Source organism: Myotis daubentonii, chromosome 4 (assembly GCF_963259705.1).
Source record: "Myotis daubentonii chromosome 4, mMyoDau2.1, whole genome shotgun sequence".
Taxonomy (NCBI): domain Eukaryota; kingdom Metazoa; phylum Chordata; class Mammalia; order Chiroptera; family Vespertilionidae; genus Myotis; species Myotis daubentonii.
This window is the reverse complement of record NC_081843.1, coordinates 107,237,108-107,260,722: the sequence shown is the minus strand read 5'-3', so window position 1 is coordinate 107,260,722 and position 23,615 is coordinate 107,237,108. Positions and strand designations below refer to the sequence as shown.

Sequence of the window (23,615 nt, the reverse complement as noted above, 5' to 3'; positions counted from 1 at the left end):
CTCAGATACCTACCGACCGAGAGAACAGGATTTTGTTCAAGAAACATTACATGAGAACTGATGAGTGGAGCTTGGAAAGAAACGAGAGGCTGAGTGGCAGGAGCCTAGACCAACCTGTTTATAGAAGATGCCTTTCCCCGGGAGGGGAAAACACACCTCCAAACCTCTGGCAAAGCGTATGCTTTCTTAGCATATATTTGACACGCCATGCTTCTGAAACACTGCCTGGTCTCAGCAAGGAGACTCATGAACTGGCCAAAGCAACCAATTCGCAGGACTTACAAGTCACTACTACCAGTCTCAGCCCAGTACGTGGCGACAAGGGTGGTATACCTCGAAATCAACAAGGTGGCTCTCTGCTGTGATCAGATCCGGGCAAATGCATCCTTCCGGGTGACAGGAAGGGGGGAAGGAAATGAAACAATCTTACTTTCATTGTTTCTTTCCTTCACCAAACACTTTTAAGGGGCCAACTACCATGAAAATGTGGTAAAATATGCTGTCTTTGCCTCAAGTTTGAGCATCAGTGTCCCAGGAGAACACTTGTGATGGAGCTGATGATGAACTTTAGAATCTTCTTTTGTGCAAGTTGAGACTCCAAAGGCCACAAAATGATAAATTTAAAATAATTATATAAGTAAAATCATGATGCCTCACAGCTCTTCCTGAAAGACTTCCTAGTGAGATACTCAGTAATTTTATGAAGATGCATTTAGCATTCATTTAGCATATATTTAAGGGACTGGGCTAATACTATGGTGGATCCAAAGTAGAATGAGACATGGTCTTCCAACTTCAAGTTTATCATTCATTGGGCAAGTCAGATAACTAAGGTACTAGGCAAGGAATCCTATGTGCCCGGGTCCAGGTATTAAGAAAAAGTGTTCTGAAAGCACAAAGGATAGAGCGATGGATTTCAACTGGGAGAATATAAAAAATACTTCATGGAGGAGAAGACACCCAAACTGATCTTGAAGGGCAGGTGGAATTTCCACAGGCTTCAGTGGTGGAGAGCCTTGATTTGTAGCATTTGCCAATTATCATGGCGTAAATATTCCCACTATGGCTGATTTCAAGTTAATTGCGTGACATCACTGAACACAGAGTTGGAAAGAGGTACCAGGTCCAGCGCACCACCTGTGAGCTTTGGACTATTAAATCACTCTGGCTCTGTTGCTTTATGAATGAATTCTCAGGTATTAAGAACATCTAAAACCACATTATAAAGGGAGAGACCCTTCTGTCCTCCCCACACCTCAGCCTGACCTTCCAGTACTCTGGTCTTCTGGTCTCAGTCCTATGCTCCTGACTGGCCTACCTCGTATTGATGTCAGCTCAGCCAGCCTGCGATTCTGGCGCTCCTCTGAGCACGGCTGTGATGACGCTGGGCCCCTGCTGTCACAGAGGCTAGCTCACTGCCCACCGCCTGGTGTTGACACCTCTGCTCTTGTCCTTAATGAAAAGCAGTTATGTCCAACCTTGTACTCCACTTCCCGACTATGGCGCATATCTGGACCTTGGTGTGTCTATCTGTAAAATGGGGACAGTAACGGTGTCTACATGTAAGGTTTAATCAGTTAGCACCTGCAGAATACTAGATAGACAAAATAGTACGTGCTTAGTAAATGTTAGAGAGTCTTGTCATTTTCATTGTCATTGCCACTGTTATGGCTCCGCCACTACTCTGACTTCTCCCCACTCCACACATCCCAGATCAGCTGTACTGCACTCCCTCCGACAGATCAAAGCCCCTCGCATACCCAGGCCGTCTTACGTCTTCTGTTTGTGCAGTGCTTCCCTGGGCTCCAACTTCCCTTTCTCTTCCTCTTCACTGCCTGTTTATCTCAAGCTTGTCCAGGACCACTCCTTCCTTTAAAGTTCCCTGCCCAGAAACTGGGCTCCCGGCGGCCAGGGGCTGTAGCCATCACCCACATGTCAGAGCCCTTCTGTAATGGATTGGAGTCAGGATCTTCGGCTTATTGTCACCCCTGGTTAGTGTCTCCCTCACTGCCCAGCCTTTCTAGATATTAAGGACAGCGTTGACACTCACTAAAACTGACAGCTGGGCGCGACACCTCCATCGCTAAGATGGCACAATAGTGTTTATTATGCTTTACTTTGGTAACCAGTACCTTCCCGCTGCTGGCCTGGGTCTGTGCTCCTTCCCCAGGAGTCATCTGCTCCTTTTATGTTTTTATTCGGCACATATTGTGCAGGGTGTTAGCTGAGTGAGAATTTTTGCTTCATGAAAATGTTACCAAATACCGACACCAAGAAGGGGAACGCACCAGATGTCTGTCTGCAAGGAAAGCAGACTCCTGGCTCGCGAGGGGCCCAGCGGCCGGCTCCCCAAGCATTTCCAGGCCTGAGGCTTGGCTCTGCGCGCTCCCCCGGGGCCTCATAACTGACCCCCACATTCCATTTCAGGCACCATTCTGGAGAAATCTGTCAGCCGGACCGCTGATCCGAGCCTGGAAACTGGTGTCTGCTCGTTTTCTCCGTTTCCAGCTGAAAACTGAGACACCCTTGCTGGATAACTCTGACCAAAATGACACATGGGCTTGTGTGCCATGCCACGATTGACTTAATTTTCCTCTTCCTTTGAGCCGTCGGAACTTTCTCAAGGAGCGCATAGTTGTCAGTGATACAGGCCACTCATGGTTGCAAGTATCTACCGTTGCCAAACCTTGACCAAAAATATTTTATGTTCTAGTGCCCAAGGGGTAATAAAAGTGTTCTCCACTGTTAGCAAGGAGTTGGGGTGGGGGTGGGTTCTAGATGATGGTCATACTAAACTTGGGGTACCAAGGTAGTGAGTGGACTTGTCCTAAGATATAATTTCCCTTTCTGGTCACGTTAAAAGCAGGGGGTAGTTTATTATGTTTTTGTCATAATCCATTATTGCATTTGGGAGTAAATGAGCTTCTACATATGACGCTACTAGTAAAATTTTGAGAGAGAATAAAAAGAAACACTTCCAGGACTGATAGTACTACAGAATTTAAAATGTTAATTCACCCAAGCCCACAAAGCTTAACTTGACTTGGGAACGTACTCTCACTGATGTGCCCAGACTGAAGAAACCTACAAGGCTTAGAGTGCTATGGTGTTGAACAAAAGGATCTTTTATTTAAATATATTTTTATAGATTTCAGAGATGAAAAGAGAGAGAGATAGAAACATCAATGATGAGAGAGTCATTGATCAGCTGCCTCCTGCACACCCCATATTGGGGATTGAGCCTTCAACCCAGGCATGTGCCCTGACCAGGAATCTAACCATGACCTCCTGGTTCATAGGTCAACGCTCAACCACTGAGTCATGCCAGCTGAGCAAGGATCTTAACGTCATCCGTGAGGTTCTATATTACGAACTCCAAGCCTGCTGAGCTCGGCGGGGAGGTGTGAAAAAGCAGGTTGAAACATGGACCAGGGCAAGTGGGCAGTGTTCTCCCAGCTCTGAAATTCAGGGAGGGGGATGGGAGTGAGTTCGCTCACTGCCCGTGCATCTTCATTTTCTTCTACTTCCTTTTTTCGTATTAGAGAAAGATTTCTTGGCATTCTTACTGTTGGTTTCTATTGAGGCCCAAAGCACGTCATTTCCCTGCTGTGATTAAAGCTCTGTGTTCGTTGGGGGCCTGGACCCCATTGCCTCTCTAAGAATCGCCCTCAGATAACGTGATCGGGGTGGGGGAACCCCTTTCCTCACCAGGTAGCAGTTGCGTACTTTATAGCCGAGATGCTTACAAAGCAGCCCAGTTCAGCAGTCCAGTGACAACCGCCCTGATCATTGTCCATTTTTCCTGTTTTGAGCGCAGCCTAATACCAGTATCAATAAAATTATAGCTGCTTATATAATAGATGACTCACTGCCCATCTCACATCATAAAGTTCAGTGTCTCTCGTCCAACTTTTGCTTCCCCTCATTCCTTCCCTGCTCCCAGGATCACGCACGTGTTTATGGCTAAGAAAAAGGTTTTTTGAAGGAACTTTTTAAAAAATGTAAGAATTGATATGCTTCCTTTTCATAAGCAAGACTCAGATGACATAGGAAGGCTTCTTTCATTGTTCCTGCGGGTCTAGAGGGGACTACAAGCAGAATGTTTCCATTTGCTCTGGTACTGATGGGGGTTTCTTAGAAAGCAGGTATAATTTTAATTTTTAAAAAAATATATTTTATTGATTTTTGTACAGAGAGGAAGGGAGAGGGATAGAGAGTTAGAAACATTGATGAAAGAGAAACATCCATCAGCTACCTCCTACACACTCCCCACTGGGAATGTGCCCGCAGCCAAGGTACATGCCCTTGACCGGAATCGAACCTGGCACCCTTGAGTCCACAGGCCGACGCTCCATCCACTGAGTCAAACTGGTTAGGGCTAATTTTAATTTTTTAAAAAAAGAAAAAGATGATTGTGAGGTTGGCCCACCTCACCTTTTGTCATTTGAAAGTGAGATGGTAACAGGGTCACCTGAGACCATTTTGGAGAGATGACTAATGGTTTTCTTCTCTTTCTGTTGCAGCCATACCAGCTGTCCTCAACAGAGCATCCCAGAGTCTACAAATAGTTAATCCTGGCCCACTGACAAGTAAGAATTGTAGTCCTTTTCCCGCCTTCAGCAGTATTATCTATGCTTTACTATAATTCAGGGGTGGGGAACCTTTTTTTTTGCCAAGTGCCACTTGGATATTTATAACATCATTCACGGGCCATACAGAATTATCAACTTAAAAATTAGCCTGCTATATTTGCTCAAATATTCAATTAACTCACCCCTACTGCCTTGGCAGGGCCAGACCAAATGATTTCAAGGGCTTTATATGGCCCGCGGGCCGGACCTTCCCCACCCCTGCTAATTCAAGCTACTGTCCTTTCCCTATTTTTATTTGGGATACAGTAACTGGATGAATGACTGGAATTGCACAGGAAAACTAAAAGATTCTTTGTCAGAATGTCTCTGTCAACTTCTCTGTGAGGCTACTTCTTCATTTCTCTAATGGGCTTGTCAATTGTGCCAGAACACAAACTGTACAATCCCCCTCTCCCCCCCAAGTTAGAGCGTCTGATGAGTCAGTCTACTCCCTCGTTAACGTGAGGGGTTGAGAGGGGTGGCTGTTTGGTTAGGTCTGGGTTTTCCCAGCTGGTATATTCCACACTTTTCACTCCGCTTACTTTCCGGAAGGAAGTGAGAAGGAATTTGTGAAAAATGTTTTGCTGAGGGTGCGTGCTCCATCCCGCATTGGAACCCTCCCCGCACACAAACATAATGCATTGCCCTGAAGACTCCCCCAAAGCCGCAGCGATTCCCCAAGCCATTGTCTTCGTCACATCATGGGGTCCGAGGAGGCAAGCATTGAGCCTTGTGCAACTACAGGCTGTGGAGTGGCGGATGTGGTGAAGAAACTCCTGCCAGTCATTTGGCATCTGTTAATGTTCTTGGTGATAAGCAAGAATACTAGCTAATTATCCTTCCTGTGTGGTGTATCACACAGCACTCACCTCCCTGCACTAAAGAGAGTCGTCACCCCTTCTTTCTCGCTCCCGGGGAGAGTTCTCACAGCTCAGGAGGAGCGCAGCCCCGGGCAGGCCAGCTGGGTTAGTCCCAGATGCTCCCAGCGCGCTGTGGGATCTCCCCTGAGCTTCACAACCTCTCTGCACCTGGGTTCTGCTCTGTTTTGCTTTGTTACCTGTAAAATAGAGATGCTAATAGTACCTAACTCATACAGTCATTATGAAATTACAAGTGTTGATATGTTTAAAGTAATGAGAATAGTGTCTGGCCATAGGGTGTTTATTTGTATTCTCCTCTCATGGCTTTGATTTTATTCCAACAAGTATTAGAATTGAATATGAAATTTCCCATCTTGACTGTATTTTGCATCTTAGTATCACTATCATTGGTTTCAACCTAATGGAGACTTGTGTGTGCCCTCTCTTCCTTCTTAATACACTGTGCTGTCTGTAAGAATAGGGGTTGTATCTTATACATCCTTGTAGCCTACACAAAAAATATGCAAAAAAGAATAGAAGCCAGGTTTCCCCCAATATCTTAACCATTTTTCGGCTACCATGGAGTACCTCCATGCCCTTCAGCCGGCCTTTATGAAAGAGAGGGTCCCAGATAAACAGACAGAGAAACATCGCTTGCCTATTGCTATAAATACAGTCTCTCCCAAAAGCCCTCTACGAACCTTAGCTTCAGGTCACGGCACTGGCGTCATGGTCTGGTCTTGGGACGTGTCACAGGACATCTCTGTTGTCATCACTATGGCATCCCGTTGGTACTTCAAGCTGCCCCACGCCTGCCTGTGACGCATCGCTGCCTCCAGAAGAGCCAGAGGATCGCTCAGCTTGAAGCATTCTTTTTCATCAGATGTTTTACCCTTAAGGGTCTCGTTAGCTGACAACACAGCTAAAATAAGCACAAAAGAGAAGCGTGTCTGTGCAGGGATGGCATCTTAGCAGGAATGTGCAGCATGTATTGGTTGCAGAGAACTTGAGCTTTGACCTGCATTAGAGAGCCACTCTGACACTGGGTGCTGACACTGAAGCTGACATTGAATTCTTGACAGTCCACTGTTGATAAACAATTCCACAAGGATGCAGTCAGTGAGCACAGACGCCATGACCCTTCTAAGGAGGCAGTGTTTCCGCTGGCTCTCTCTTGCACCCACACTGGGGCAGCCCTTCCTGAGTCACAAGCAGCACTCGTCCCCAGATAATGCTCCACATCCTACAGATACTGTTTACCCCCCTTCCACGCGTCTCTGAAGTAGCAGGAGGCAGATGGAATTATGCGCTTTATACAGGGAGGAACGGAGGTGTAGAGAGAACAGCTTTCCTGAGTCTCTAACTGACCAGACCAGGACGTGTGTAAAGAGGATACCGGCAGTGCAAAGCTTGCAAAGTGAAGCATGGATAATGCATACTGTTGGTAATTCAGACAAGAGTGTTCAGTTGTCTTAAAATATGGACTTGGCAGTGACATTTTCCAGAGAACACCTGCGGCATTTCCAGTGTCTGTGCTTTCTTACACACGGCCCTGCTTGCACATGTCATTGTGGGAGATAAGATTCCTTATAAGATAAATATTGGGTCTTAACTTTTCCTCCTCCAGGTCCCAGCAACCTGCTGAGCCGTCATCAGAGGGAAATAGATAGTGCTTAGGCCCATGTCCGTGAGCTCACAGCTCAAGGTCAGCCTCCTCAAGTACCTGCAGGTCCTTTCTGGTTGTAAACAGACCTCAAGGTCTTCTATTTCTTCTGGAACCCAAACAGTAAGAAAATCATTAGAGATTTACAGGCATAGGCCTCGAAAAGCCTTGATCTTAGCTCTGATTATTATTATTATTTTTTTTTATTCTGAGAAGGATGATTAAGCTTCTCCCTAAAAATTCCAGTGAGCCTGTGTGTTCTCTATATACCAATTCCTGGTGCGGTTTCTCTTCCAAGGCGTGACACACAGTTTTCAAGGATGAGATCCAAGACAAACATTCTTTCACCCGGGGTGACCTCAGTGGGTGGCGAACACTCGTTAGTGGCTCCTAGAAGTGGAAGCGTCCCCAAGTTGGTTGTGACCTTTGAGTTCCTCTGGCCCGAGGCCTTCTGGTGTGCTGAGCTCTGCAGCCTCAAACCAGCGGCTCGCCACTGCTCTCCAGAGAGCCCTGGCTTCCGCACACAGGCGCCTCTCCGAAGACGGGGCCCTGACCTGTCAGTGCAGAAAGGCCTCTCTCCACACCAGCTCCTCATGGTGGCGAACAGCTTTCAGATAATGAGCGCTTTTGCCCTGAGGACACAAAACCTGAATGCATTGTTTAGGTGCCCTGCACCTGATACACATTAACCTGCATATACTGGGAAAGCAGGCTATTATACATCACATTTATAAAAAGATTTATGGGAATCAAACACAGGCACCAGGTAATGGTAGTTCAAGTAATAGTGTGCCTCATGGCACACATGTGAGATAATATATATTTCAACCAGAAAAAAACTCAAGAAGTGATTAATTAGTCAATAAAGAATGTATCGCTTAGAAAAGAGGGTATGCAACTTCCAAAGGGCTTTTAAAAAGATAGGATTAGTAGGAAATTAATTTCCATGTAACTCACAATATATGATATGAAATAAGCTAATTCTTTTGAAGGTCAACAACTATTTAAACCAGGGGTTGGCAAACTGTGGTCCCCAGACAGATATTTGTTTTTGTAAATAAAGCTTTATTGCAGCACAGCCCTGCCTGTTTGTCAGATTGCCTGCTGCTGTTTTGGGGCCATAATGGCCGAGTTGTGTAGCTGAAACAGACTATACATCTGCAAGCTGAACATGTTTACTATCTTGCCCTTTAAGAAAAAGTATGCCAACCCCTGTTATAAACAGGAAAATGCTTATTTCTGTAATGAATCAGTTTATGGAGCTAGTGATCATGCTTGTATTGGTCTCCTGCAAAAAATTATCTTCAGTTTGGTAGCTGACAGTAATGAGAATACAGGATTCACTGTATAATTTACTCACAGTAAGCTCTTATATTGTACAGTAAAATTAACAAGCTTGTTTATTATTATTATTATTATTATTATTCAATGTAGTCCATCCAATGAAAGCTGAGCCTCTGTAAACGTGTGGTGATGAGTGGGGTGGGCAGTGATCTGCAGTTGTCACGTGATATTGCCTTATGAAGAGCAGTGGGTGTAACACACGCTCCATATGAGGGCAAGCTGAACGCTGCAGATTTGTAGGATTTTCATAAACTGCATTCCTGCTGAGGAATAAAGACAGACCTCTCCCGTTAGGAAACTGCACTGCCAAAGGCCCCTCAGCTTGCAATCTCACAGCATCACGGTAGATGTTGCAATTCCCACCAACGGCCTTCATGACTCCTTGGGGTTCTCAGGCGGCAGTCCTGTCTGTACAGCTGCAGTTGTTTTCTGGTCTCCATCTGACATGGAGAGCAGCCTTTACGTCTTTGCTTTTGCCTCTCCAAATTGGATTAATGGGAAAGCAAATATTTGCAGACGAGGCCACCTGTGCTGGCGCTGTCAGCACAGACGGTTGTGTGCACCTGTCACTGAAAAGCTCCTAGCAGGAAATGGAGCTCCTGGGCAGCATCCTTGCTGTGACGGAACTCTTTTTCTGAATGCCAAAAGCTGTTCAAGTTGTGCATCTTTTGCACTGAACTCAAATGGCTTGTGTACCGTGGTAGCTTCCCTTCCGGATTATAGGTTCCTTTGAAGGCAGTGCCTGATCTTCCCCATCTTCATATGCTCTGCTCCCTCTCCCACAGCTTCCACAGGGTCTTACACAACCTGAGGGCTTCGTATTTGTTCAATGAATAGCTTAGTGAGGTCTGGGGTTACGTGAGAGCAAATGCAGGAAGGGCGTGGAGAGAGAGCCCTGAGCATGGATTTCCTGGTGTTTGCACTTGCCATTCCCCCAACGCTAAGGCTGACAGAGATGAGTAATGTAACTATTTCCTTGACTCTGAGAGCAACAGATGCATTTTCTCTTCTACCGTCTTTCTTTCTCGTGGAGAAAAGCAGGCAAGAGGCCCCATCGGAAGTGTTGGAGGTGTTCGTTCTTACCAGACAGTAGTGGCTATGGGAACTCTGTTATTGGGTTCAGCGGGTGGCACAGGCCGTGTGCAGAGGACTGTGTGTGGAGTCCAGGGAGCTGGCGGTGTGAGCTTCACATATGTACACCCAGCACACTGCCCATGTGCCATGAGCTTCCGTTCTCTATCTGTGCATGGAGACAGCAGCGTCTGTCCCTAAGGGTCATTGTGAGGAGCAGGTGGGTACCCGGAAAAATGCCCGGCATGAGTTGGAACGGAATAGTTGTTAGATATTTTGTTATGTTGGCGGCAGCTGCTGTTACTATTGCTCCTCCTGAAAGAGTAGTGATGGCCGCCAGGGTCACTGGAAGCCCCCGCACTCTCCCTCACCAGCTACCAAAGCCTGTCTCCCAGTTAATTTACTTCCACTTGCTGGGAGGATGGGAAGGACGCTGGATCTCAGAGTTGAGTCATATATATAATGTTTTTTAAATCCTCACCTGAGGATATTTTTCCCATTGATTTTTAGGGAGTGGAAGGGAGAGGGAGAGACAGAGAGAAACACCGATGTGAGAGAGATACATTGATTGGCTGCCTCCCACATGCCCCCAACCAGGACAAGGAGCCTGCAACCGAGGTACATGCCCTTGACCAGAATCGAACCCAAGACCCTTCAGTCTGCCGGCCGATGCTCTATCCACTGAGCCAAACTGGCTAGTCGTAGATTTTTTTAAGGAAATGAAATTCTCATAGACTCTAGAGCAGTGGTTCTCAACCTTCCTAATGCCGCAATGCTTTAATACAGTTCCTCATGTTGTGGTGACCCCCAACCATAAAATTATTTTTGTTGCTACTTCATAACTGTAATTTTGCTACTGTTATGAATCATAATGCAAATATCTAATATGCAGGATGTATTGTCATTGTTACAAGTTGAACATAATTAAAGCATAGTGATTAATCACAAAAACAATATGTAATTATATATGTGTTTTCTGATGGTCTTAGGCAACCCCTGTGAAAGGGTCATTTGACCCCCAAAGGGGTCGCAACCCACAGGTTGGCGACCCACAAGTTGAGAACCGCTGCTCTAGAGGATGCCTGCACAACCCCTGTCCTGCTCCTTTTTTTTTTTTTTTAATATATTTACTGATTTCAGAGAGGAAGGAAGAGGGAGAGAGAGATAGAAACATCAATGATGAGAGAGAATCATCGATTGGCTGCCTCCTATATGCTCTTCACCGGGGATCAAGCCCGCAACCCAGGTATGTGCCCCTGGCTGGAATTGAACCTGGGACGCTTCGGTCCGCAGGCCAACGCTCTATCCACTGAGTCAAACCGGCCAGGGCACTGTCCTGCTCCTTACAAGGACTTCACCACTGAATGTAGAGCCCCAATACAAGATAATCTCACCTTAAGACCCTACCTTAATTACATCTGCAAAGACCTTTTCCAACTAAGGTCACAGTCAGAGGTACCAGGGATTACCACTGAGATATGTCTTTGGGGAATACAATTTAAGCCACCACATATGTCTTTTTTCATAGCCCCACCACGTATAATTCTTTGCAAATTTCTGCCAAGAACTCTGCCCTTGATATAATAGCCCGCCATTTCTTCAGCACTTGGGCAATGCTGGAACACGCAAAGCTAAAGGCTTCTTTATTGCAGAACCACTCAGAGTCTCTAATATGTCTGGGTGCATTATGAATACCCAAGAAAAAGAAAGGAACCACAGCACATCCTGAAAATAGTGGACCAGGGAACTTCCTTTCAAGGGCGTCCCTATTACTGCCGCCGTGGCTGTGAGTGTTCAGGGGTGTGGGCATGTGTGTCTACCACAGTGTTCACACACTCAGACTGGGGACGTTTGTCCTGGTCCTTCCCTGAGTGTGCACAGATCCTCTGTTAAATACCCACAGAGTTCCAGGGATGTGCACGTGAACATGGATTTTAGAGGCCACCTAGTCTCTAGTCTTGACTTCAGCCACTGTGCTGGAGGGAGCCTGGTAAAATATGAGGGTGATGGAGCAGATATAAAAAGGAAGTGGGAGAGGAACGGTAGCCCAGATTACACAGTGTGCTTTTTCTTTGAAAACTGCCCAGAATAACTCAAAGTGGAGAAATGGCTTCACCATTTCTATTCTGATCATTCTAGACCCTTAAAGAGGGTATCGACATGATGCATCAGTGGGTTCATAATGATACTTTGTTAAAAATAGTCACCTTTGGAGGTTACTAGGACATCTACTCATGAGCCTAAAAATTGATACATTAAAGGATAAAATCAAGCAATTACCTTGCATTTTTTGTATGAGTTGCATTTCAGGGTTACTAATAATTGGTGAAGGAAAGTTGCTTTATTTTTGTTGTAATTTTTTCCTTTACCTAGACATGATCTAGATTTAAAAAAATGCAGATGAAGTGGGAGGATTCAAGAAATCACCACTTTAGAACCTCTAAGGCAGCCGTGGGCAAACTACGGCCCGCGGGCTGGATCCGGCCCATTTGAAATGAATAAAACTAAAAAAAAAAAAAAGACCATACCCTTTTATGTAATGATGTTTACTTTGAATTTATATTAGTTCACACAAACACTCCATCCATGCTTTTGTTCCGGCCCTCCGGTCCAGTTTAAGAACCCATTGTGGCCCTCGAGTCAAAAAGTCTGCCCACCCCTGCTCTAAGGACATAATGGAGTTAGGTAAGATCATCAGTGAGTGACAGAATACGCAGGGTGTACTCTGTTCTGGGCGCACCAGGCTGATAACACTCTGAACCCAGATCAGTGTTATCATCGTGTGACATGTCTCTGATACAAGACTTAACAGCATCCCCCGGAAGTGTTGAACCAAGTCAAATTTAAGCCTGTAGGTCTTACTGCCTAGGAAATAATAAGAATAGAGGAATATTTTAAAGGACTTTTTAGGAATGCAATAAACTAAAGGAAATTATCTTAAAAAAAATAAGATGTAATAAAAAGGAGAGGAAATGTCCTAGATTTAAACAGACCTAAGAGACATTGTAAGGGCCTAGTTTGCTTTGTGATTCAAACAAATACATTGTCAAAAGACATTTTTTAGATAGTTTTGGAAATTTGAGCACAGGGTGGGCATTAGATGATATTGTAGGATCATTATTAGTTTGTTAAGTGTGATATTGGTTGTTTTCTTTTTAAATGAGAAGAGTCCTTAGCTTTTAGAGGTACAAAAGTGGGTAGCTATGGTTGAAAGATGATGAAAACAATAGATAGGGGAGGTACACAGATTAGTCAAATGCTGACCATTGTTGAAGCTAAGTGAGGAGCATAAACTGGTTCATTAAACCATGCTCTTTATTTTTGTGAATATTTTCAAATAATAAAAATAGAATAATTCCTCATGAATAGATGGTCAACCTGTCCCCAAGGAAAGACAGTTCACATTCCCAGTGGAGCAGTGAAATTATCCTTACTAGTAACCAAAGATCTATCTCTGAAAGTTGGGCAAACCCCCATAAGAACACATCAGTTGGAGAACTGCTGTGGAAACCCAGAAAATGCTTGAGTTCTGGCTAAATAGACATTGAATGAGTTGTGCTGAAGTGTGTAGGCCTAAAGGGTTAATGTTGAAAGACATCCTTGTCTTTCGTGGCAACAAAAAGTAAATGACGTGGCTAGAATTTCAGGCTATGGCCCTAGGCCATATCTGAGCTAAAGATCTCATTGCCACTGTTATCTAGTGTGATGATACCACAGCTAGTGTGATAGCTTGCACATAGTAAACTCTGTTGTAGGCCTACTGTTGGTGCAAGCAATTTCCTAGAACTGAAGTCATATTACAGTAAATACTACTGTGTCCCAGTAGATTTCAAGACAATGTGACCATAGAGAATTTGCATTTTGTCCCGTTGGATTAGCCTCTCACCACTCCTAAAACAGGAAACAAGGTAATATAACCAGTAGGCTTTTGATTAAATCACGGACCAGAGAGAGCGGGGAGGGAACCCGTCAGGTGCAATTTTATCAATGGAGCCTTTTTCTTATTTCTACTTTCTAGTTCTTTGCTCTTGAAGCCACAACTTGAAGGCTTGCCACTTATAAGCCTACAGAGAACACTTAGCATATGGCCACCCCGTCCGTGTCCACGCCACAGGGCCTGCTTTCCTCCCACTCACCTAAGTCCCAGGTCAGAGACTTACGAGGCTCAGAGCAGTACAGGTAGCCTAATTATTCAAGCTCACAAGTAAGAAGAAATCCAAATGGTAACCAAAAATAACAGAACTTTATCTCAGAGACGATTCAGTTCCCTTGGTGTTGCTGACTGATTTCTAGGAGCCCTGGGCTCAGTGCTCAGATATTCCAGAAACAAAGAGAGGAATCATTTGCACCGCATGCATCTGTTCATTGGCCTGGAAACTATGAAAATTGGTTCATAACTTGGCCTACTCTTAAAAGAAGAAGAAAGAAAATCACACACTTGAGAAAAGTTCCTAAAATAAAACCATGAAGCATGTGCCTAGATATGTCTTCCCACCAAGTCATCCTTTACGGTTCCCCTCAATGTATCTTCTATTCCTCCTGCCACTAACGTTTCATGGAGCAGGAGAAATCAAAGATGTCAAGGTTTTATGAAACATTTTAAACCAGAGGCTTTGGGCAAGCAAGCGAGAGGTCCACTGGAAATGAATTACCTGTCTGCCCCTGTCTGTATCAGCGAATGGGCAGGTACTCTCTCATAGCTGATTTCCAATGAACCCAGCAAATGTAACCCAGCATGTTCCACTCACCCCCCATTCCTCTCTTTGCCAGACTGGGTTCATGCCCACATGTTAACAGAAATCGTGACTTTCAGTCTTCAGCTGACTAGGTGAGATTTTGGCATGCAAGCTAATACAGATGAGTCTACAATCCTCATAGTAAAAGTAAAGGCATTCTTTTTCTTTGCCCAGGTAAATACGCAAAACACAGTTCTAGAATACATTAGAGTTCAGTTCCATGAGAACAGAGATTTCTGCTTTGTCCCTTGCAGTGTCCTTGGCACTGAGGACTGGCCCATGGTGGGCATGAATGAAATACGTCCTAAAGGAATGAATGGTCCTGCAGGACAGAAGTTCTCTGTGCTTGGACGAGTCCTTATCCTATAGGCTCAGAGCCTAGATAGAAAATATTCCTGCAAACTGACTTGAGGTGCTCGGGGATGCCCTGCAGCAAGGCAAGTCCAGTGAGGACATAGCTGAGACCCCACAGTGGCCGTCGGCACACTAGTCTCCATTGCCTTGCCCATTCTAGATTATCAGATCGTGGTGGTAAGCAGGCTGGGAACCATGTCTCCCATATGTTCTCATATTGGGGCTTGGGGGTTTTGTTTTTCTTGTTTGGTTTATTGGTATCTGAAATTGTGCAGATAAGCATATTAAGACCACGACTTTTCCATTACCAAGCATTTTTGTTATTAACAGAGGAGGTAACTGAATCACTTAAAATGAAACAATTCCATCCTCTTTAGTGCACCATAAACACAGCCTTAGCTTTGACTGTAATGATAGGGTGTGGGTGATGCTGCTGAGAAAATGGTGTAATTATAACATTACTGTTGAGAGCATTGAGCTGTGCTGTGCAAAGTTTAAGATGGGATTAAGGCCCTTTTTCGATATGAATGAGACTAATTAGCCAACTGCAAGCAGGAGCTTTGTAGTATGACATTAATAGTATAATAAAACCCCGCCTGGCTGGTGTGCTCAGTGGTTGAGTGTTGACCTATGAACCAGGAGGTCCCAGTTCGATTCCCGGTCAGGGCACATGCCTGGGTTGCCAGCTTGATCCCCAGTAGGGGGCATGCAGGAGGCAGTCGATCAATGATTCTCTCTCATCATTAATGTTTTTATCTTTCTCTTCTTCTCCTTTCCTCTCTGAAATCAATAAAAATATTTTTTAAAATAGTATAATAAATTTCAGGGCCGAAGTAAAAATGAAGGGAAACGGATGCCTTTCTGAATTGTCATGTGTTCCTAGGAGTCTGTATAAACACATCATGCTCACCAACATGAACAGGCATGGCACGGTCACGAGGAGCTAGCTTAGCACATCAGCACTCTAGCTGGTTGCCCGCCCCTCCTGGCAGAAGCACCTGACACAGGTGTATCACGTGCCTCAAGTTTTATTTCCCTGAATATGGCTTTCTTTCCTCTTTTTCCCTGACTTGTCCAATGATCCTTGATTTGAGGCTACCATGGATTTGAATGGGCAGTGTTCTCTGTCCTGACTGGGGTATGGGTGGCCCTGTGCATTTGTAAGTCATTGGACTGTGAAATTAAATGTGTGAAGTTCATCTCAACTTAAAAAATTAAAGACCAGAGATTTCTAGCCACAAGAAATATAAAGAAGTAGAAAGAGCAATGTCAGGAAGCCTGGCCTAGCCCCACCACATGAAAGTCGAGGACTTCTTGAAGCAGTTTTCTTCTTTTCAAAGGTGGGAATATCTGTATTTCCACTCGCATCCGCCCAGGGATGAGGTGTGACAACGATGTGCACGGTCCTGCCAGGGGTCTGGGCTCTGTAAACCAAGCGGAGTTCTGAGGTTTATTCTCCGAGGAGAGCAGGTTAGGGGTTGATCCCAGCCATGGAGCAGGTGGGGAGCATCCCCGCCATGTGACCAGGCTCTGGTGTTATTTCTCTGGTGCAGGGGGGGCCTGGCCAACAGCGCAAGGAGTCTGTGCAGTGTGCGCATGTGCTATGGAGGATGAAAGGGAAGACGGTGTGTCTTTCTGACCTCATCTCTATTTCTGACTTTCCTTAAACTATTCCTCTGTTTACCCTCCATCTCAAAATGGGGCGCCTCACCCCCCTTTGTTAATAAACATCAGGACACGGAGATTTCACTTTGCCTTGTCTCACCCATTCCCTTGGTCCATGACCCTTCTACATGTATAATAATAATAATAGTAGTAGTAGTAGTAGTAGTAGTAGTACTAGTAGTGGTAATTTTCTTTTTATTATTACTAAGAAAGAGGGGGAGAAATAGAAATAGGAATAAATATAAATACTTCCTGCACCTGACCAACAGCTTGTATGGAAACTGCCTGCAGATTTGAGCTGTTTTCACTTCCCTTATTTTGTGGCTTTGTAAACAACCTAGACAGCCTGCAATACCTCCCGCCCTTCAGATTTTGTCTCTTAAACTTGACCAATATTTCCGTTCCTGGAATCAGTAATGATCATCTCTTCCTTCAGTGGTTCTCAACCTTCCTAATGCCGCGACCCTTTAATACAGTTCCTCATGTTGTGGTGACCCCCAATTTCATTGTTACAAATTGAACATAATTAAAGCATAGTGATTAATCACAAAAACAATATGTAATTATATATGTGTTTTCCGATGGTCTTAGCAACCCCTGTGAAAGGGTCATTCGACCCCCACAGGGTCGCGACCCACAGGTTGAGAACCGCTGGTCTAGAGGCTCTGAACGTGCAACTGAGTTTCCTAAAACTTCCCTCAAATGACAGGAGAATTTGAGAAATGAAAATCAAAGGAGCCACCCCGGCAGAACCTGCATCCTCGCTGCTGCTTACCAGCTGTGGGGTGTCCGAGGGGTCACTTAACCCTGAGCCTTCAGAGGCTGCTGATCTGTACACCGGGACAAATACCACCTGCTTTGCAAGCTTGCATGAAAATTCCCACCGAGTGTGCTATGAATTTCCTCCCCTTTTCTCTCTAGCTCTGAAAATACTGGTATAGGAAATCGTTAATATTTCATTAACACAAGAAAAAAGTATATAGATATACCAAACCCCAAATCTGATATTTTTCAGAATATTTTTAAAGGGGTACTAATTTGAAGTTGTATGAATGGAATGGGAGTATTTGTAAAATCATAACAATTATTGATTTAAACTAAACAAAATACCTTAATAAACGTATGGGGGGGGGCTGAAGATAAATATTCAGCAAAAGAGGAAATTATTAAAGGGCCTGGGTGTTTGCAGTTAATTCAGAAGCTATACACCCCGTGTAAGAGGCAAAGCCAGAAAGGCTGGTGCTCAGAGGACTATGGTCCACTCTCTGGGCCTATGTCTCACTCTCGATAAGCAACCTCCTCGTGTACAAGTAGAACAGCCAGAATAACTAAAGAAATGATTCCTCAGAACTGGTTAAAAAATCATATCCGAAAAGCATGATCCTGGGCTTGGAGTGGGGTGATTGCTGCAGGCATTTTTAAAATGACGTGCCCCAAGGCAAGGGTTCAGTTTGACTGCTCTAAAGCGATGTGACAGGTTGAGAAAACGGAGCATGTTCTGAAAATCCTGTTCACTTTGGTGGTAAGCCAGCCAGCCAGGGTGGAAAGCAGAGGCCCTCGCTTTAGAAATGTAGATTTCAGTTGGAGGAAACAACTAGAAAGGCAGGTTTCCACCTTCAACCTACTAGTGAGTGGGGAGTACTTACTGAGCACCTGTTTGCAGCTGTGGGCAAACTATGGCCCGCGGGCCGGATCCGGCCCGTTTGAAATGAATAAAACTAAAAAAAAAAGACCATACCCTTTTATGTAATGATGTTTAGTTTGAATTTATATTAGTTCACACAAACACTCCATCCATGCTTTTGTTCCAGCCCTCCAGTCCAGTTTAAGAACCCATTGTGGCCCTCTGGTCAAAAAGTTTGCCCACCCCTGTGTTAGAGGCATAGAATGAAAGAGGCCCAGGGAGTGGATGGTTTAGGGGCCCAGGGATTAGAAAGAAAGAAGCTATGGCTCCTGGACCTGAAGTGTTTACAATTTTTTGAGGGCTTTTTTATCCCTGTATTCCTTACACTGTGACTGTTATTCAAAGTCATAGACCACATAAACTATTAAGGAACCTCCACATTCTCTAGTATTACGGAGAGCAACGGAGTGTCATGTTTCTTATGACACTAAGAAACTGTGACACTAAAATGCTCCCCATTCACTACCCCAGTTACCTGCCGTTGCCTGGGGCACTTGCAAGCAAGGACAGGAAAATGCCAGTACCAGCCAGTTCCAGATAATGAAGTCATTTGTTCCAAACATTTTCACTGTGTTATTAAATTAGACCAGTTGGGACTAAAAAGTAATAAGGTTAAGGTTCTTATGAGGCGCATGAATTAATTAACTCTAAGGATAATCCCCAAGGAAGAGTTTAAAACAAATTTTTGAGCAGTAACGACTTTATTGGGATTTATTTAAAACTCAGAGTCCGCACTTTTAAAGATGATGTTATTTAAATATATGAGTGCTGGCATAATGATTAAACTTATGTTTTGTTACTTTGTGAGCACATCAGGTCCTAATAATTGAAATAAAATCTGTGAGATTGGTGACAGCAGTAATAATATACTGCACTCCCCTAACCGGTTTGGCTCAGTGGATAGAGCATCGGCCTGTGGACTGAAGGGTCCCAGGTTCGATTCCCGTCAAGGGCATGTACCTTGGTTGCGGACACATCCCCAGTAGGGGGTGTGCAGGAGGCAGCTGATCGATGTTTCTCTCATCGATGTTTCTAACTCTCTATTCCTCTCCCTTCCTCTCTGTAAATAAATAAATAAATAAATAAATAAATAAATAAATAAATAAATAAATAAAATATATTTTAAATAATAATAATAATAGTATACCCTACATGGAAGTCTGGCTCTATGAAACGTCGTTGCTGTAACTATGGTTGTCCCTTGACTCAGAACTGATTCCCCAAATAAGTGGGTTACAGAGTCTTCATCTTGAGCACCTTTCCACACATTGCAAATTCATAAGTGCAAGTAGCCACACAGCTATGAACTTCAAAGTGATTTTAAATGGTTATAAACCTTCCATAGAATAAGCTGGACTTGCCATCTACCTGCTCTCTGGGGACTTTGCTGGGAGAAAGTGGTTGTCAAGTAGGTGAAAGAGATCATGGGAACAGGGTTTGCCTGATGTCTCCAAGCCTAGTAAAAGGGTCCTGCTTAGGTATTAAAAACCCCTAGAATGACTCTGGGAGACTCTCACACATGTTGACAAGGCTTGGGTTTCTATGATTGAATGGAATGCCAAAGTAGCCACACTGCTCACGTGTTCCCCTGAGGTGTGCCTAGTCCACATCTGAGAGGAAAAGTCTTTCTATGTTATTTTTCAAAAATATATTTTATTGATTTTTTTACAGAGAGGAAGGGCGAGGGATAGAGAGTTAGAAACATCAGTGAGAGAAAAACATCGATCAGCTGCCTCCTGCACACCCCCTACTGGGGATGTGCCCACAACCAAGGTACGTGTCCATGACCGGAATCGAACCTGGGACCCCTCAGTCTGCAGGCTGACGCTCTATCCACTGAGCCAAACCTGTCAGGGCCCTTCTATGTTATTATAGTTTAGTCCCAGGTAACCTTCAGTCTCTACTCAACCACATCTCTAATCTTCCCATCACCTTCCCAGCATCTTGAAGATCCCAAAGGTGTTAGGGAACCTCCACATTCTCAAGGCTGGACCAGATTTTGAGTGGATAGACTGAGAATGAAACAGAAGCTTTGGTGCGTGGTAGCCTTTTATCAGTAGGGGATTAAGACGAGCAAGCAGGGGCCAAAGATAATAGACACACATAGACCAAGGGATGGACTTTGATCTCAGCTGGACCGTAGTGTATCCCAGAGCAGTGAGAAATGAGAGACATACCACTTAGAGTGACACGTTGAATTGTTCGGCCTCTCCTTCCTTTACCCTCCATTTCCACTTAGTCCCCCCAGCACATCTCTCCAATAAATGTGTTTACTCAAAAATATTTTCTAGACTGATAATATCAATCAAGAAGATGGGTGGTAGTTTTTTATTAAAGCAGAAAAGTTGTATTAGCTGGTTTCATTTGGTGAGACTTCTGCTGTGTTCTCAACTTCAGCGTTCTGTCCCAGTACAAGTATTTTTGAAGCGTGTTTTTAAACCTGATGGTATACTTGCCTCCCTCTTGAATTAAACTCCTGGTTTAAAAAAATAGTCAAAAAAGTAGCAAAAAAAGGCATTGTTTCAAATTCTATACATGGGCTATATATTAAACTATTTGGGGCCATCAATCAATTGTGTTTATTTTTGTTGATACTTTATTTCAGATGAGACTTTTTTGTATAGCTGTGCTGATATGCAGCTTTCAGATTACAAATCATAAACCAAAATTTGTAGGGTCAGAGGAAAATTCAAAATTAGAACCTGGTAAATCCCAGCTGCAATAGTTAAGTAAAATACTGTGCACGCCCTGCTTTTTACCTCAGACAGATGAAATGAAAGTGCTAGATTTTGTATCCGAGGTAGTCATGGCAACTTTAAAACTTCAAATCCTGAACTTGAGTTTTTGACCTTGAGAAATACAACATGGTCTTTAAAAGTAGGTCTTTGACATGATCTTCAAAAGTGATGGTACTTCTACAGGGTGAATTTTCAAAATTACAGTCTGCCTGTGGTGGATATGGGTAGGATGTGAAATGGGGTCTCTGGTTTGTTAAGTGCCTACTTTTAAAGACCAAGTTTTTATTTCTTCTTTTTCTCACCCTGTGATTTCACTGACCTAAATGGGTTTGAGGACTATTTACATCACAGAGAAGCCCAAATGGCTGATGTTAATTCATAATAAGGAATGTGAGTCCACAAAACACTAACAAAGTTATTATTTGATGCAGAATTATAAGGAAGTTTTATAATTATTGAAAGAAAAAAGAAAAAAAAAGATTGTTTTCATTTCCAGTGTTGAAGACATTCATCATTAGACTTACCACCTGAAAATACTTTATCATCATAACAGTGTTTACATCATGTTCACCATGACCTAATCTAAGCCCTTTATTATCACAAGTCCGTGTGGTCAGTCCTGTTATCCTTATTTAACAGATGAGGAGACTGAGGCACAGGAAAGTAAGTGACTAGCAGAAGCACACACCCAGCTGAAAAGTGTCACATATAGAAATTTTTTGATATTTGCAACCATAGTAAAATGAAGACTTATATTTTTGGTATTTATTTTATATATTTAAATGCCATTTAACAAAGAAAAACCAACCAAAAAAGTGAGTTCGCGTGTCACCTCTGACACGCATGTCACAGGTTCGCCATCCCTGCTGTAGAATAATGGAAAGCCGTGTCATAAAGAGGGTGAGGGTATGGGCTTTCTACACATGGTGCTTCCCATCTCCGGGCCAGTTTCCCATCGTTATCATGGGATACCCATGCCCATGTCATGCTACTTGTTAAAAAGATTGAATGAGATAAAACACTAAAAGCTTTGAGAACAGAGCCTGACAGATGAAAGTACCCAATAAATGTTAGACATTATTATCATGATAATACATTAACTTTAGTTTGTGAATTATGGTAGCCATCATTCACAAGTTTCCTGGGTGAGAATTGACAAACACATATTAAACCAGCACTTTTTAGAGTTTATCTCACAAGAATTAAAATTACTCTTTTTCTGTTGTTGTTAATCCTCGCCTGAGGAAATTTATTCCATTGATTTTTAGAGAGGGTAGAAGGGAGGGGGAGAGACAGAGCGAGAGACATTTCAATGTGAAAGAGACATCGATTGGTTGCCTTCCGTATGAACCCCAACCAGGCTGGGGATTGAGCCTACAACTGAGGTACATGCCCTAGACCACAATCGAACCTGGGACCCGTCAGTCCATGGGCCAACACTCTAACCACTGAGCAAAACTGGCCAGGGCAAGATTACTCTTACCACTCTTATTTTATGGAATTGGGGGAAACTCAGACTACAAGAAAAGATGTTATGTTCCTAAAATCCAATGAGCAAGGATTCAAACTCAGGGCACTCTGGCTGCAAAGTTTCAGCTCCTTCTACCACCCCGTCTTGTTCTAGACCCAGGTTTGGTCAGCCAGTGCCTGTTGATTAATAAAAAAAACAAAAACATCAGTGCAAAACCAAGGGGGAGAAGCAAGCTTGTGAAATTTCGTCGTGGGCATGGTAACAAATGTGATGCAGCTCTGTTGACTCGGTGGACAAGAATCGTGCTGCTCTGTGTGAAGACCTGTTCAAGTCCATTAACAATTATGGCATGCTGAGAGACCACCCAGGAAGTCTCAGTTGGTACAGGAAGTGGCAGCTAGGGCTCCTAATTGAGAGCTGTTGCTTCTTGAATCAGTGCTGAGCCATTGCTCCAGGGGGATATTAATTCACATCCATGGACGATGTGAAACTCAACAGCTGACCTGACCACTTGTCACTGCTGACGATCCTATAAAACTTCTCTTAAGATGGGAACTCTGTGTTCTAGCAAACCACATGAATATTTCCTGTGTGTTGACCTACAGCTTCCAGAGCTCTAAATCACCAACATAGAAAGGTTCCTTTACTCCCCTCAGTTATAAATATTGTGGTTCTATTAAGTGTTCAAAAGGAACGCCTGCATATTTCCTTGTGGACAGATACGCTAGCCTGCCCCTCTTTTTTCCTATTTCCTCTATACTTTTACTTTTTCTGTCATCTTTTCACCAATGGTACCTGAATTTTAGAACCAGAGGGCAGTTGGAAATGCTGTGCTTGTGAATTTCAGAGATCTGGGTCAAATCTTCCCTCTACCTCTTACCGGCTAAATGAACTTGGGTAAGACATTTAGCCTCTTAGAGTCTTTTATTCCCCATCTACAAAGTGGGGATAATGGTGTCTTCTGTGGTTGCCTGGAGCATTAAATGTATGAGTTTCTGGAACATGGTTGCATGCAGTGTTAGCGGAATCTGACCCATGGCCCTGCCCCCCACGTGAGCAAGGCCATGTCCCAAAAGACCCAAAACACATTGTTCTTTTCCAGATGAAGATTTCCCACCTCTCCTTAAATGTATGCAATGTGTGCGTTTAATTTCCTTTATGAACCAGAAGTTGTCTTGCATCTGACTGAAGTTCATCACACGAACATAATACTGCCTTTCACATGTGAGCCCTTTGAGGCCAGGGCCAGCAGGAAAACCTCTGAGCTGTTCTTTTCTCCTTTTCTGGTTGCAAAAAACAGCACGTTGTTCCTGAAAGTGGAGGGCCAATAGTATACAGATCAACTAGGAGAATCAAAAATAGCCATTCCTAAGCCCCTTCCAGAGAACCTGCTGTGGT

The 23,615-nt window shown here is 43.9% G+C and overlaps 1 protein-coding gene across 4 annotated transcripts in view; it reads left to right on the top strand.

Annotated features, from left to right (window-relative positions):
• Nucleotides 1–23,615, top strand: part of GHR (growth hormone receptor) — a 190,661-nt gene that overhangs the window by 124,556 nt on the left and 42,490 nt on the right. For 3 of the 4 annotated variants that reach the window (XM_059694845.1, XM_059694848.1, XM_059694846.1), the window contains one exon: nt 4,524–4,589. The exons of the other annotated variant lie outside the window; for it this stretch is intronic. In XM_059694845.1, the coding sequence (XP_059550828.1) occupies nt 4,524–4,589 (66 nt within the window). The remainder of the gene's footprint in view (nt 1–4,523; nt 4,590–23,615) is intronic. 4 annotated transcript variants of the gene reach the window in all.